Below are 16,572 nucleotides of genomic sequence, written 5' to 3' on the forward strand. Positions count from 1 at the left end.
CTCAGAAGAAAAAGCCTGCTTGCATTTACCCCTCTTAATTTTATATACCTCTATAAAATCTCCCCTTATTCTCCTATGCTCCAGGGAATAAAGTCAACCTATTCAATCTTTCTCTATAACTCAGGTCCAAAAGTTCCAGCAAGATCCTTGTAAATGTTCTCTGTATTGAATAATGTCCACGTATTAATCTAATTTTCTTACCCATTAGTTGGTGTAGTGAAGGAAAATGACAGAAGTTGATTCCAGAATGGATCATTCTCAGAGATGGATTCCGTACCAGCAAGACGCTTGAGGTAATCATTACTTGCAAGCTCGGCAATATTGCTGCTGTTTGCACCCATCTCCAGTTGTACGTGATGCCCAGGTTATTCAGACATAGTTCTAATTACAACCTAAATGCAAAAACATCATAGATTGGTTACAATGACAATCCATTTACTTCCTTTATCCTTGTAAGCCTTAAAAAAGCCCTAAGGTAATTTGAAACGCCACAGTAGTGTAGCAGTTAGCGCAACACTATTACAACTCAGGCACTGGAGTTCAGAGTTCAATTCCAATGTCCTCTGTAAAGATTTGCATGCTCCTCCCCATGACCCTGTGGATTTCCTCCAGGTGCTCTGGGTCTCCTTCCACATTCCAAAGACATACTGGTTAGGAGGATTAATTGGTCATTGTAAATTGTCGTGTGATTAGACTAAGGTTAAAACAGTTGATGTTTTGTGCCAGAACCCTTCATGAAGACAAGAAAAGAAAGAGGAACAAGCTAGAATTAGAAGGTGGGGGGAGAGGAAGGAGGACAAGCTGACATGTGATAGGTGAGACCATTTGAGGGGAAGGTGGATGAAACCAGAATTCATCCACCAAGTTAAGGGAGAGGTGAATTATGGAAGAGGTAAAGGGCTGGAGAGGAAGCAATGTAACAGAAGAAGAGAGTGGACCAGTGAAAGGGAAGGAAGACGGGCACCAGGGGAAGATGCAGGGCAGGTGAGGAGAAGAAAAGGTGTAAGAGGGGAGCCAGAATGGGGAAAGGAAAAGGATAAAAGGAGGAGCTGGGTGAAACTACTGAAAGATAATCAATGTTCATGTTGTACTTTCATGCTATTCTAGTAAATCTCATCTGTACCCTCTCCAGTGCCTTGGCATCCTTGCTAACATGCTATGAAAAGCTGGTCAAAATACTATATCAAACACCTAACCATTTATCTTGGCATCAGCTGTGAGCCATTTTGAAAAATACCATTTAGAATACTTTGTGTGAAAAGAGGACAAGATGTGAAGTACATTCATTTTGAAAGCAAATGACTTACATTTCCCATTATTATATTAAACTGAGTTTATAACAGAATGACAGCCTGAAATAATCAAGCAGAAACATAAATGTGTCATAAACTATGTGTAATAAATTTTAAAATACTCAATTTATTCAATATATACAATCAAGTGCAGTCAAGAGGAAGACTGGGTCTGAAGTGTACAAGTCACAGGTTGCCCGACATCTTCAAAGCAAAAGAAAGATGTTCAGAATAATGTACGAGGACAGATATTATGTGAATGTAACACGCTGTAATGGCTTCTCTGTAATGTTTCACTGCTAAAGTTAATGAAATAGCTTCTCTGTAATGTTCACAGCTGAAGTAACAGTTTCTCTGTAGCAGCAATGTTTGGGTTATGGCTGGAGATAACAGGACTGTGGTATGCATGTTAGCCGATCAGGATTTTGTTGCCCTGTCTTGTGAATCTGGAAGCAGTTGATTTTGTGGCGGGGGGAGGGGTGTGTGTGTGTGAGTGTGCGTGTGAGAGAGAGAGAGTGAGTGTGTGAGTGTGTGTGAGAGAGAGAAGAGAAGAGAAGAGGGTCTGAAGGGCAGCGACAATTGTAAGAGGTCGATGGTGAACGATCGGCCTATGGGTGAGCTCCAACTTTGCACACAGACTGTTTAATAAGATTGGGCCCTTTTTGTTTCTTTTATTTCGTTTCTCTACTAACCATATAGTCAATGTAAGAGTTAGAAAGCTTAATCATTTAATCACATATTGTTTACTGTTTGTTATTTCAGGGTACTGATTTGTAACAGGGGACCCATCACGCAGCACCCACTCAAATGAGATTTCTTAAGTTTGGCCGGGCCAGGGTTATCACTCCCTATATTAAGCCACTAGGCGAAGCGAGAGTTACATGAAGATCTCCATTTCTGCTGTGAGAGTTACAGTTGGGATGGGGATAGGGTAAGGGAAGGGTTGCTTATCATTTAATACTGAAGACTGTAACGGGCATAATAGTACATTCATAAAAGACAAAAGATTGTCAAACTGGCAAGTGAAGTTTAACACAGCTCAATGCTAGATTGTACACTTTAAAGGAAGGGATGCAGAGCTTAAAGATGGGAGTTGATGCATATCTGGATGATACACTGAACTCCAAACCGAGACAGATATACAAAGCTTTGTGGCTGCAGGTGCTGCAGTTACTTTTTTCAAATTCTTAGGAATGGAAGCTCAACTTTTGACTTTTTCATGTCAATAGATATAACAAATTTAGCCAAACCAGATAGACACTGTGACGGGAAACACCTTTAATTGAAACAAGCCAATGTTTAGCCGATTTAAATGCCTGGCCAGAGTGAAAAGGTCAAGATGTCAAGGCTAGAGGTGAGGGACAGACTGCTCTGCAAGATTTACTCATGTCTGTGCTGAACTGAAGCTGTGGCCTGCAACTAGCTGGCTCCTGAATCGGCTGCAGTGATGAACCGGTTTCAAGGCTGTGAACTAACGCTCATGAACTTTAGTTCCGAGTGTTATTTGTTTACTTTTTGTTTGCCTAATTTGCTCTTTTTTTGCACACTGGGTATCTTTATTTTGAACGGGTTCTATTGTTTTTATTTTAATTTGTGGCTGCCCATAAGAAGAAGATGCTCATGGTTCTATATAGTATACATACTTTGATAATAAATGTACTTTGAACTTGGCACTTTTGAACTTGGAAAAAAAAAGGTGCAAAAAAAAGGGTGGGTACCTCTGGTGTTTATATATTATTTCTACTTCCGGTCTTTTCTGCCCTGGTGCGCATGTGTGTGACTAATTGATGTGGGGTCAATCTTGCCTTTTACTGAGGCCGAGGTAGGGGATCTTGGACTTAAAAAGGTTGGTGACCACTACTGCAGAGGATCCAGCGATGAGGGGAGGCTGGCTGTGATATGAGGCTTGACAAGCCGCTCAAAACATTTAATCACTATGGGGGTCAGGACGACGGGACTGTAGTCATTCAGACAGGCTACAACTGATTTCTTTGCTACAGGGATGATTGTGGAGGTTTTGAAGCATCTGGGGACAATCTCTTGACTAAGGGAGATGTTGAAAATGTCTGTCAGGACATCTGCTAATACATCAGCACATTCCTTGAGCACACATCCAGGAATGTTGTCGGGACCTCCCGCTTTTCGTGGGTTGACCCTGGCAAGGGTCCTCCATGTGTGCTCTGAATCAACGATTGGAGTCGGCTAGTCAGATGGTAAGAAGGGACTGGCTCTCCCCCTTGCTGTAGTGTTTGATGCTTCGAAGCATGCAAAGAAATTGTTGAGCCTGTCTGGAAGAGAGGCGTCGCTGTCATCAGTTTTCTGCCTGATCCTGTAGACTGTCAGAGCTTGAATTCCCTGCCACATCCGTCTGGTGTCACCTGTGTCACAGAAGTGTCCATGTATTTTGCCCGCGTATGCCCTTTTCACTTTCCTGATCCCTAGTGAAAGCGCAGTCCTGGCTGAGCGAAGCACACTCCTGTCCCCCGATCTGTAGGCTGTGTCACGGGCCTTCAGTAGCGAACACACCTCTGTTGTCATCCCTGGCTTTTGATTACCACGTGCGGTGAAGGTTTTCATCACAGTGACATCCTCCGTGCATTTGGCTCTCTAGCTGATTACTGCCTCCGCATACTCCTCAATGTCTGTATGGTCATCATAGGAGGCTGCTGTCTTGAATATGTCCCAGTCTGTGTGCAAAAAACAGTCTTGTAGTGCTGAGGCTGCTCCTTTTGGCCAGACCCTTATCTGTCTTTTCTCTGCTCTCACACGTTTAAGCAGTGGTTTATATGCTGGTGTTAACATGACAGATGTGTGGTCAGAGTGGCCAAGATGGGGGCGGGGGGCTGCTTTGTATGCCTGTGGGGTGTTGGTATAAACCAAGTCCAGTGTGTTGTCTCCCTTGGTTTTAAAATCCACATATTGCAGGAATTTGGGGAACACAGTCTTTAAGCTGGTGTGTTTAAAGTCTCCAGCAATCACCACAAAGCTGTCAGGATGTGTAGTCATTAGCTCACTGATGGCTTCATGTAGGCCTCCCAGTGCTTCATTAGCATTAGCCTCAGCATTGGCACTGGGAGCTACGTAAACAGCTGCTACAAGCATGATGGTGAATTCCCTCGGCAGATAGAACAGCCGGCATTTCACAATGAGAAATTCAGCCAGCGGTGAGCAGTGTTTAGCAGCTACTGTAGCGTTCGCACACCAGTCTTTGTTGATGTAGATACATAGACCCCCTCCCCGGCTCTTACCAGAGCTAGCTGCCTCTGTCAGCACGAAATGATGCCATTCCCTCTAGCTGTATTGCCACGTCCGGTATGTTGTCATGGAGCCAGGATTCCGTGTAAACATACACACAGCAGTCTTTAAACTCCTTGCGTGTTTCTCTCAGCAGACGCAGCTCATCCAGCTTGTTGTCGATGGAGCGGACATTTGAGAGCAGGAGGGACGGTACCGCTGGCCTGCTGGGGTTAGCTTTTAGCCTATCATGGATGCCGGCCCTCTTACCCCTCCTCTGTCTTCTCTCACAGCGCTTTTGCTTTGTCCTCCCTCGGGGAGCAGCCGGCTTGGTAGCAGATAGTGGTCCGTAGCGGCGTAAACTGTCTGTGTCACACCAGAACTCGTCAGTTTTTCCGACATAGTTTGCCCTGATGTTAATGAGCATATTCCCACTGTATGTTATGCGTCTAGGACAAATAGAACAAGCACTAGATACACTTTTTGCTCCCCGAGGGGCCGCTGTGTCCATGCGCGCCACCATCTTTCGTAAAAAGATGTATGTAAAGGATGTAAGTAATAACGTCAATTCAATTCAATCTTCCATGTGGGACCTTGTCAAAGGTCTTGCTAAAATCCATATAGTTTATGTCCTGCCTTCATCAACTTTCTTAGTAACTTCCTCAAAAAACTCTATACAATTGGTTAGACATGACCTACGATGCACAAAATCATGTTGGCTATCCCTAATCACTCCATGTCTTTCCAAATACTTATATATCTGGTCCCTTAGAATACCTTCCAATAACTTTCCCACAATTGATGTCAGGCCTACAGGTCTGTAATTTCCTAGCTTATTCTTAGAGTCTCTCATGTTCAAGTTTATTGTTATCTGACTGTATATATATTCCACCACACAAAACAATGTTTCTCCATTCTTCCATTCATAAACAACAGAACAACATTAGCTATCCTCCAATCATCTGGCACCTCACCTGTGGTTAAGACACTTTAAATACCTCTGCTTGGGCCCCTACAACTTCTGCAGGGAAATATAGAAAAATATAGATGATTACTCTTGTCTACGCCATGTCATAGCTAATACAATCAAAGAAAGCAGCTCAGTCAAGTTCTTTATTACTCTTGAAGTACTACATAAGGATTCACAACTGCTTTCAAAATTGCAAAATAATGATCGCTACAACTGCGTGTTTTCCTTCCAAAATTCCAGCTGAAGATCTCTGTCGGCATGTTGTTAATTCCAGCAGAGACGTAACTTCATGATATACACTTAGTAAGTCAAGTCACTTTTTATTGTCATTTCGACCATAACTGCTGGTACAGTACACAGTAAAAATTAGAATGTTTTTCAGGACCATGGTGCTACATGAAACAGTACAAAAACTACACTGAACTACGTAAAACAACACAGAAAAAAACTACACTAGACTACAGACCTACCCAGGACTGCAGAAAGTGCACAAAACAGTGCAGGCATTACAGTAAATAATAAACAAGACAATAGGCACAGTAGAGGGCAGTAAGTTAGTGTCAGTCCAGGCTCTGGGTATTGAGGAGTCTGATGGCTTGGGGGAAGAAACTGTTACATAGTCTGGTCGTGAGAGCCCGAATGCTTCGGTGCCTTTTCCCAGATGGCAGGAGGGAGAAGAGTTTGTATGAGGGTGTGTGGGGTCCTTCATAATGCTGTTTGCTTTGCAGATGGAGCATGTAGTGTAAATGTCTGTAATGGCGGGAAGACAGACCCCGATGATCTTCTCAGCTGACCTCACTATCCGCTGCAGGGTCTTGCAATCCGAGATGGTGCAATTTCCAAACCAGGCAGTGATGCAACTGCTCAGGATGCTCTCAATACAACTCCTGTAGAATGTGATGAGGATGGGGGGGGGGGGGGGTTGGAGATGGACTTTCCGCAGCCTTCGCAGAAAGTAGACACTGCTGGGCTTTCTTTGCTATGGAGCTGGTGTTGAAGGACCAGGTGAGATCCTCTGCCAGGTGAACACCAAGAAATTTGGTGCTCTTAACGATCTCTACCAAGGAGCCGATGTTCAGCGGGGAGTGGTCATTCCGTGCCCTCCTGAAGTCAACAACCACCAAATGAAGTAGCCATGGAGTGTACATTCGTGGTCTTCTACTGCTGTAGACCATCCACTTCAAGGTTCAACTTGTTGTGCATTCAAACATGCTCTTCTGCACAACACTGTTGTATTGCATGGTTATTTGAGTACTGTCACCTTCCTGTCATCTTGAACCATTCTGTACTGTCCTTTCTTATTAACAAGGAATTTTCGCAAACTCACTGAATGTTTCTTGTAAATTTTTGCACCATTCTTTGTAAACTCTGGAGACTTCTGTGTGTGAAAATCGCAGGCGATCAGCAGTTTCTGAGATACTCAAACCACCTTGTCTGGTACCAACAATCATTCTGCAGTCAAAGTCACTTAGATCACATTTCTTCCCCAATCTGATGTTTGGTCTGAACAACAGCTGACCATGTCTGCATATTTTTAGGCATTGTGTTGTTGCAACATGATTGGCTGATTAGATATTTGTATAAATGAGCAAGTGTTCTGATGTACCTAATAAATTGACCACTGTGTGTATCTAGCAATCATATTCTTTGGATAAATTTCCTTAAGGTATCTGAAAAATTGCAAGGAAACATCACCCCGCCTCATCATTCTCTAAAAGTATTACTCTATATGTCAGCATCACTTCTAACACTTAATTAACTTTGCAACCAGAAATCATATACCATTATCCATGAATGTAAAATTAGAGAAAAATGCACTTTATCTTAAAAACTATTCCATACATATTCCAGGGAGGACATATTCAACAGGCAGTGCCTGAAGAAGGTGGCATTAATCATTAAAGACACTCACCATGTAAGACATGCTCTCTTCTGATTCCTACCTCAGTGAGGAGGTACAGGAGCCGGAAGACCAACACTCAATGATTCCAGAACAACTTTCTTCCCACCATCAAATATCTAAATAACCCGTAAACATAGAACAGTACAGCACAGAAGTCCCACAATGTTGTACTGACTTTTAGCCCACTCTAAGCTCAATCTAACACTTCCTCCTATGTAACCCTCCATTTGTCTATCGTCCACCTGCCTATCTAGAGCTTCTTAAATGTCTCTAATGTAACTGTATCCACCACCACCCACGCATGCACCATTCTCTGTGTAAAACAAAAATCACATTTGACATCCCCATTAAACTTTCCTCATCTAATCCCTTAGAACAAGAAATCCAACCCAGTCCATCACAGATAAACGCTACCCAACATTGAGTACATATACAGAAAGTTATGTCGCAGAAAAACAGCATCCATCACCAGGGATCCCTACCAATCAAGAAATGCTTTCTTCTCACTACTGCCATCAGGAGCAGAGCCTCAGGATTAACACAAACCAGGTACAGGAACAGTTATTACCCCTCATCCATCAGGCTCCTCAACTGAAAGGGATAACTTCACTCACCCCGAACTGGAATGTTCCCACAACCATGGACTCACTTCAAAGGACTTATCTCATTTTCTCATTATCAGAATCAGGTTTAAAATCACTGGCATATGTCATGAAATATGTTGAATTTGCAGCAGCAGAACATTGTAATACATAATATAGGGAAAAAACTGAATTATAGTAAGTATACATTTAACTATTTGTTATACATATAAGTAATGCAAAAGCAGAAATAAAAACATAATGAGATAGCGCTCATGGGTTCAATGTCCATTCAGAACTCTGATGGCGGAGAGGAAGAAGCTGTTCCTGGATCACTGAGTGTGTACCTTCAGGCTCCTGTAACTCCTTCCTGATGATAACAATGAGAAGGGGGCATGACCTGGGTGGTGGGGGTCCTTAATGATGGAAGCTGCCTTTTTGAGCCACTGCTCCTTGAAGATGACTTGGATACAATAAAGGCTAGTGCCCATGATGGAGCTGACTAATTTTACAACCTTCTGCAGCTTACTACTATATTTATTTTATGTATTGTTATTATTACCTTCTTTTTGGATTTGCACAGTTGCTATCTATTGCACACTGATTCAAGGCCCAAGTTAGTGTGTTTTCTTTAATTGATTCTATTATGGTTATTACTCTATTATCAATTTATTGCATATGCCCACAAGAAAATTATCTCAGGGTATATGGTGACATATATGTACTTTGATAATAAATTTACTTTGAACTTTCAAACTTTAAAATTATACCCCCTGGGAAAAAGTCTCTGGCTATTCACTGTTTCTTATCTCAATATTCTTCTTTTGAACTGTTTACTTATATTTATAACTTATAGTAATTTTCTGTTTTTGCACTAAAATTTATTAATAAACCTGATCCTAATGATACAACTATCATGTTGTAAGATTGTTATTAATCATACAGAAATAATTAAAAGTTTATGTTGGTAATTTATAGTAATTTTTGCACTGTACTTCAGCATCAAAGCAATAAATTTCACAACATCTGTCAGAGATAATAAACCTTATGCTCGATACAGCCGTCGTATTAGAAGCTATAATCAATCATCAAGATTGTTAAATGTCATTTCCAGTACACAAGTATAAATGAGAACAAAATAGTTGTTCCTCTGGATAGGATGCAGCTCAAAAAAATACACAGTAACAATAAAAACACAATAAATCTAAATACATAAGATAACTTATGCTCATATATCAATTGTATGTCCATAAAGTGACGCTAGGCACAGGAGGGTCTGTACACAGGGTGACTGACCAGAAATTATAATACTGATATCCCTGAAGTTCTGGTATGGGGGCAGGAGGGGGGGTTAATTCAAGGGAAATGAGGTTGCCAAATGAACACAAGTAATGGGCGATCGCTGACAGTTTGTGTTGTCATCAGCACCTTCAACTGCCGAGGAGAGCGAATCCCATCAAGGACATATATACAGAAACGCGCGAAAAGGGTCAGTAACATCATGAAGGATCCCACCCACCCTGCTCATGGACTGTTTATCCCACTCCCATCGGGGGGCGGGGGGGGGGGGGGCTACACATTAGGCACAGGAGTGGAACCCAGTGTAGATTTCTGCTGCTGTAGCCATTCCACTTCAAGGCTTGAACCAATCTGGACATTCTCCTCTGACCTTTCCCATTAAGAAGGCATCTTCACCCACAGAACTGCCACTCACTGGATGTTTTTTGTTTCACGCACCATTCTCTGTAAACTCTAGAGACTGTCATGTATGAAAATCCCAGCAGATCTGCAGTTTCTGAGATACTCAAACCACCCCATCTGGCATCAACAATCATTCCACAATCAAAGTCACTTTTATCATCTTTCTTCCCCCATTCTGATGTTTGGTCTGAACAACAACTGAACCACTTGACCATGTCTGCATGCTTTTACACATTGAGTTGCTGCCACATGTTTGTCTGATTAGATATTTGCATTAACGAACAGGTGTACCTAATAAAGTGCCACTGAGTCTATTAAATCTTCCAGTTCTCCTGTGAGTGAATTGTCCAATGCTTCCTCAACACAATCTCAGCCTGTCAGATGCAATTTCTTCCTCATGATGGTGTGTGGATTCTGCTTTGTCAGATTATGATTTCCCAAATGGATTAATGAAAAATGGAGTGCTGTGTGGGAGGGAGGGCTTAATTGATTATAGAGTAGGTTAAAAGGTCAGCACATATCATGGGACAAAGGGCCTGTAGTGTCCTGATGAAGGGTCTTGGCCTGAAACTTCAACTGTTTATTCATTTCCATAGATGCTGTCTAAGTTCCTCCAGCATTTTACATCTGTTGCTCTGTCCTGTAATGTTCTACGTTCAAATGTTCTTCAACCTACTCAATAATTGACTAACATATTTTTCAATACTCCCTATCCTCATTATATGCGTCTTCAGACAATGCGGATTCACAGTTATGCGAGGAGCACCGCTTTCCCGCCAATACAAATCACGTGCACATGCCTCACAGTCTCACTCCTGCCAGTCTCGCATTGGTTTTGGCAAGGTGTGGATGTGCAATCCTGTGCTCTTAAACTTTTGTTGGTTTTACCCATGAGGCAGTGATTTTGTGCTTGAAATATTTAACTATGCCTCCTAAGCATCCAATGTCAAGTCCTGGGCCATCAGCTGAGCGGCACAGAACCACTTTAACACTTGAAAAAAAGTTGGAAATAACAGTGCGGCATCATGTGAAGGTAACACAGCTCTGGGACACTACTGCCGGGAACAGAATCTTGCCTTTAAAGTTCTTTTGTTGCTTGACAATGCGCCAGCCCATCCTAAACATTTGGACAGCATTCCTCCTAACGTAACAGTGCGTTTCCTGCCACCTAACACAACATCACTGCATCACAAGGTGTGATTCACATTCAAGGCGTTTTGTTTTACAGTGAACTATCTCTCAGATGCTGCAAGCAACAGACGATTTTGAAAATCCCAGGAGTTTCCCCAACGGTGAGGGAATGGTGGAAGTTGGAACACTTGGCACAAATGGCGATGAACATGGACCCACGTTTAGAACGGAGTCAGCATTTCAGTCGTTCCCTGCCGTCAACCCTTCTTCCCTACAAGCAAATTTATGCTGATAAACAAAATTCTGCCAAGCAAACAACCCTCACCATTTTCTTCAAACCAGCGTATTCTCCTGCTGCATGCTGTTCTAAGAGTTCTATGACTCTTCCTTACCGTGCTTGATATGATCCTGACAACCACAACCATCCGCCTTATCCATGTAAAACTGCCCGACACCACAGCAACCACTCATCTCCCAGAGCGAACACACCTGTCACTGTTGGTGAGTACTGTACACCCTAGTATGTTAACTTTCTATGATTTATTACATTGAATATTACCTTAAATTGATCAAATATAATACAAATGTTGTCTTGGAAGTACTGCTTTTGTGTCGTATTGGTATGAAAATGTGAATAAATTACAGATAAAACATATTTACAAAGCCCTCTGGAACGCATCCCTATTTTCTCCATTTAATTAACTATTCATATTATGCGTTCACATTTTGCGTTGACCGCGAGGCAAGTATCTTCCACATATAACGAGGAAAGAACCATAGAACACTACAGCACAGTACAGGCCCTTCAGCCCTCCATGTTGTGCTGACCCATATAATCCTTCAAAAAAAGTACAAAACCCACACTACCCCATAACCCTCTATTTTTGTTTCATCCATGTGCCTGTCCAAGAGGCTCTTAAATACCCCTAATGTTTTAGTCTCCACCACCATCCCTGGCAAGTCATTCCAGGCACTCACAATCTTCTGTGTAAAAAAACTTACCCCTGATGTCTCCCCTAAACTTCCCTCCCTTTTTGGATATCTTGGACACAGTCAGAAACATCCCGGACCCTGGCACCTGGGAGGCAAACTACCATCCGAGTTTCTTTCCTGCATACGCAGAATCACCTGTCTGACCCCGACTATACAGTCCCCTATCACTACTGCCTTCCTCTTCCTTTCCTTACCCTTCTGAGCCACAGGGCCAGACTCTGTGCCAGAGGCACGGCCGCTGTCGCTTCCCCCAGGTAGGCTGTCCCCCCACAACAGTACTCAAACAGGAGTACTTATTGTCAAGGGGTACAGCCACAGGGGTACTCTCTAATATCTGACTCTTCCCCCTTCCCTCTCCTGACTGTAACCCATTTCTCTGTCCCCCATGGCCCCGGAGTGCCCACCTGCCTGTAACTCCTCTCTATCACTTCCTCACTCTCTCTGACCAGACGAAGGTCATCAAGCTGCATCTCCAGTTCCCTAACACAGTAGGAGATGCATCTCGATGCACTGGGTGCAGATGTGGCCGTCTGGGACATCAGGAGACTCCAGGACCTCCCACATCTGACACCGACCACAGAAAACCGGCCTCACACACATACTACCTCCTTTTGCAATCAACAACTGCCTCACCTCATCCCGTTACCGCCGAAGCCCGTTGAGCCAAAGCCCTTTCACTCTGCTGCCTCTCACTCCGGGGGCCCGGAGTGTAATTGCTACTAAATCAACAATTGTCTGCTTTTTGTCTCTACTTTTCTCACTTAGGGCATTACATGGGCAGGCTTCCAGATTTCTGGTACAGTACTTCTCAAGAACTTTGAAAGGTTATAACTGCTGCATCCACTATCTCCATAGCCACTTACTTACACAGTCCCGTATGCAAACTATCAGGTCCTGCAGACTTGGCATCCTTTAGCCTCATTAATTTGCCTGATACAAATTTTCAAGCGATGGTAATTAATTTCTGTCTTGTTAATACTTTCAAATTAATGGAATGTTTACATCCTGCTATAAAGAATAATGCAACATATCTGTTTCCTCCTCTGTCATTTCCTAGTCCCCATAACTCACCCTCATTCTCTCATCAGGAACCTAAGTTCATTTAAACCTCCCTCTTCCTTTGTACAACTTAAAGACATTCACTGTCAGTTTTTACAGATTCAAGATTCAAGACTGTTTATTGTCATTTCTAGTACGCAAGTGTAAGGCAGAATGAAATAATTGTTACTCTGGATCTAATACAGCACAAATTACACAATAAGATAAAGAACACAATAATAATAAAAACCACAATAAATACATAAAATAGCTTAAAAACATAGATTTTGATTGTATGTCCATAAAGTGACACTCGGCACAGGAGTGTCTATACATAAGATGACTGACAAGAAATTATAAAGTAGTGCAGGTAAAAGACATTTATTTCAAGATACTGTTATCTCTGACGGTCTGGTGCGTGGGCAGGGGTGGGAGGGGTCTTGGTTAATTCAAGGGAAGTGAGGTTGCTGAATGAACACAATGATCGCTGACCATTTTCAACACGTTTCTGTATATATGTCCTTGATGTTCCTCCAGCTGTCATCAGTGCCTTCAACTGCCAGGGAGAGGGGACCCCATCAAGGACATATATGCAGAAACGTGCCTTAAAGGATCAGTAATATTATGAAGGATCCCACCCACCCAGCTCATGAACTGTTTATCCCTACTCCCATCAGGGAGGAGGTTACATAGCATCCATGCCAGGACCACCAGACTCAAAGAACAATTACTTAGGCCAATCAACACCTTCACCCACTAACCCACTTCTCCAAACCCCACCACCACCACTTTATCAATTCCTGCCAGAGTCACCTCATGTACAGACACTCCTGTGTCTAGCATCACTTTAAGGAAATACAATCTATGCATATAAGCTATATTTATTTTGGGTTTTTTTCTATTATTGTGTTCATCTTGTTTTTTATGCTGCATCGAATCTGGGGTAACAATAATTTCGTTCTCCTTTATACTTGTTTACTGAAAATGTCATTAAACTATCTTGAATCTTATAGTAATGTTTTAAGTCTGCACGGCACTGCAGCCTCAAAGCAATACATTTCACATCTGTCACAGATAATGAGTCTCATGCTGATTATACGGCTGTCATGTTGGGAGCGTGTTGTTAATCATACAGAAGTAAGATAGAAACAAGGATTCAATAGATTGAACTGAAAATACTAATTTCCCTGTCGTTTCAGCACGGGGGCGGGGGTCATAATTCGGGGGAAATGATGTTGCTAAATAAACATTGAAGCGCTGGACGATTGCGAACCTTGTGCTGTGCTGTGTACTCTGGGAACTGTAGTCTTTGCTCAATCTTGCTAGAATCAGAATTATGTTTATTATCAGAACCATCAGCCGTAAGCAGCGACTTCAGCCCCTGGGGCGACCCGGTCCAGCCTCCCTCCCGCTCGCTCCCACAGGCCCGGCGTGTCGTGTCGTCCCGCCCCGCCCCGCCCCTCCCCTTGCTTCCCCTCTCTTGCCGGGGGCACAGACGTTTAGGGAGCACTAGGTGCCCGTTCTGGCGGTTTTACTTGCCTGTCGGCCCTTCAGCCCGTCGAACGCGATCAGGTTCCCACGAGATGCTCGGATCGCTAAGCATCCGCTCCAACCGCCGTCTCTCTCACGCACCCTCCACGTCACACCGCCTGCATCACTCGCACCGGGCTGGTCAGACGCACGAACCGCGTCGAATCCCTGGGTACTCTGGGAATTGTAGTCTCTCTGTTTATATCGTTATCGGGTTTATTCCCATCTTCGACCCTCCACCCCGCCCTGGTCTTCTGCCTTCTCTTTACCGTTTCATCGATAACTGCCGACAGGACATTAGCCGCCTAGACTTCCACACTCCTCTCTCTTACTTCAACCTCACTCCTTCCGAACGCTCTGCTCTCCACTCCCTCCGCACCAATCCTAACCTCACCATTAAACCCGCAGATAAGGGAGGTGCTGTAGTACTCTGGCGAACTGACACTACCTTGCTGAGGACAAGCGTCAACTCTCAGACACCTCCTCTTACTTACCCCTCGAACAGGACCCCATCATCTTATTTTCACTATGGGTGTCCAGTCCCTATACACCTCCATCCCCCATCAGGAAGTCCTCAAAGCTCTCCGTTATTTCTCTGGACACCAGACTTAACTTGTCCTCACTTCCAATAATTTCTCCTTTGCCTCATCCCACTTCCTTCAAACAAAAGGGCAATCACATGGGTCCCAGCTATGCTTGCCTGTTTGTCGGATTCATGGAACAGTTTATGTTCCAAGCCTACACGGGTGACCGTCCCGCACATTTCCTACGCTACATCAACAATTGCATTGGTGCTGCTTCCTGCACCCGTGCTGAACTCGTCGACATCATCCACTTCGCCTCCAACTTCCACCTGGTCCATTTCCGGCACCTACCTACCTCCCTCCCCCCTCTCGATCTCTCTGTCTCCATCTCCGGAGACAGCTTATCCACTGATATCTATTAAAAAATCCACGGACGCTACCTGGACTGCACCTCGCCCCACCCTGTTACTTGTTAAAAACGCCATCCCCTTCTCTCGATTCCTCCGTCTCCACCGCATCTGCCCTCAGAAAGAGGCTTTAAGGGGCTTCCCTTCCTTCACCATCAACGCTGCATCTCTTCCATTTTACACACATCTGCCCTCACTCCATCCTCCCGCCACCCTACCAAGGATAGGGTTCCTCTTGTCCTCACCCACCACCCCACCAGCCTCCACAACCAGCACAAAATTCTCCGGAACTTCCACCATCTCCAACAGGATCCCACCACCAAGCACATCTTTCCCTCTCACCCCACACACACTTTCTGCTTTCACGGGGATCGCTCCCTACCCGACTCCCTTGTACATTCATCCCTCCCTACTGATCTCCCTCCTGGCACTTACCCTTGGAAGCAGAACAAGTACTACATTTGCCTCTACACCTCTCCCTCACTACCATTCAGGGCCCCAAACAGTCCTTCCAGGTGGGGCGACGCTTCACCTGTGATTCTGTTGGGGCCATACACTGTGTTTGGTGCTCCCGGTGTGGCCTCCAGTATATTGGTGAGACCGCTTCGCTGAGCATCTACACTCTAAGCACCAGAACAAGTGGGATCTCCCAGTCGTCGCCCATTTTAATTCCACTTCCCATTCCCATTCCGATACGTCCATCCATGGCCTCCTCCACTGTCATGATGAGGCCACACTTAGGATGGAGGAACAACACCTTATATTCCATTTGGGTAGCCTCCAACCTAATGGCATGAACATCAATTTCTCAAGCTTCTGGTAATGCCCCCCTTCACGATTTCCCTGTATCTCTTTCACCAATCAACCTCCCAGCTCTTTATTTCACCCCCTCCCCCTCCCGGCTTCACCTTTCACCTTGTGTTTCTCTCTCCCCTCCCCCCACCTTTTAAATCTGTTTCCCGGGTCTCAGACCGAAACTTTGACTGCACTTTTTTCCTCAGAGGCTGCCTGGTCTGCTGAGTTGCTCCAGCATTTTGTGGGTGTTGCTCAGGTTTATTGTCATGACTTTGCTGCGGCAGCGTACTGTACAATACATATAGTATAAATTACAATAAGATATATTTGTAAAAATAAATTAGTACAAAAACAGTGAAGAGTTCATGGTCTGTTCAGAAGGGGAGAAGCTGTTCCTTAAATACTAAGTGTGTCTTATATAATGAGATTTTTTTTTTGTTTTGCCACAGCACTCCTGGTGGAATACAGGCTGA

The 16,572-nt window shown here is 43.9% G+C and overlaps 1 protein-coding gene across 4 annotated transcripts in view; it reads right to left on the reverse strand.

Annotated features, from left to right (window-relative positions):
- Positions 1 to 14,503, reverse strand: part of dym (dymeclin) — a 375,569-nt gene extending 361,066 nt beyond the window's left edge. For 2 of the 4 annotated variants that reach the window (XM_073064068.1, XM_073064065.1), the window contains exons 1-2: positions 14,383 to 14,503; positions 202 to 392 (exon numbers count right to left, since the gene is read on the reverse strand). In XM_073064068.1, the coding sequence (XP_072920169.1) occupies positions 202 to 341 (140 nt within the window). In that variant the 5' untranslated portion in view covers positions 342 to 392; positions 14,383 to 14,503. Of the gene's footprint in view, positions 1 to 201; positions 393 to 14,382 lie in introns of those variants that run through there. The other 2 variants (XM_073064064.1, XM_073064067.1) reach the window with 2 other exon arrangements.
- Between the last annotated feature and the right edge of the window lie 2,069 nt (positions 14,504 to 16,572).

The sequence above is a fragment of the Hemitrygon akajei genome, chromosome 13 (assembly GCF_048418815.1).
Source record: "Hemitrygon akajei chromosome 13, sHemAka1.3, whole genome shotgun sequence".
Taxonomy (NCBI): domain Eukaryota; kingdom Metazoa; phylum Chordata; class Chondrichthyes; order Myliobatiformes; family Dasyatidae; genus Hemitrygon; species Hemitrygon akajei.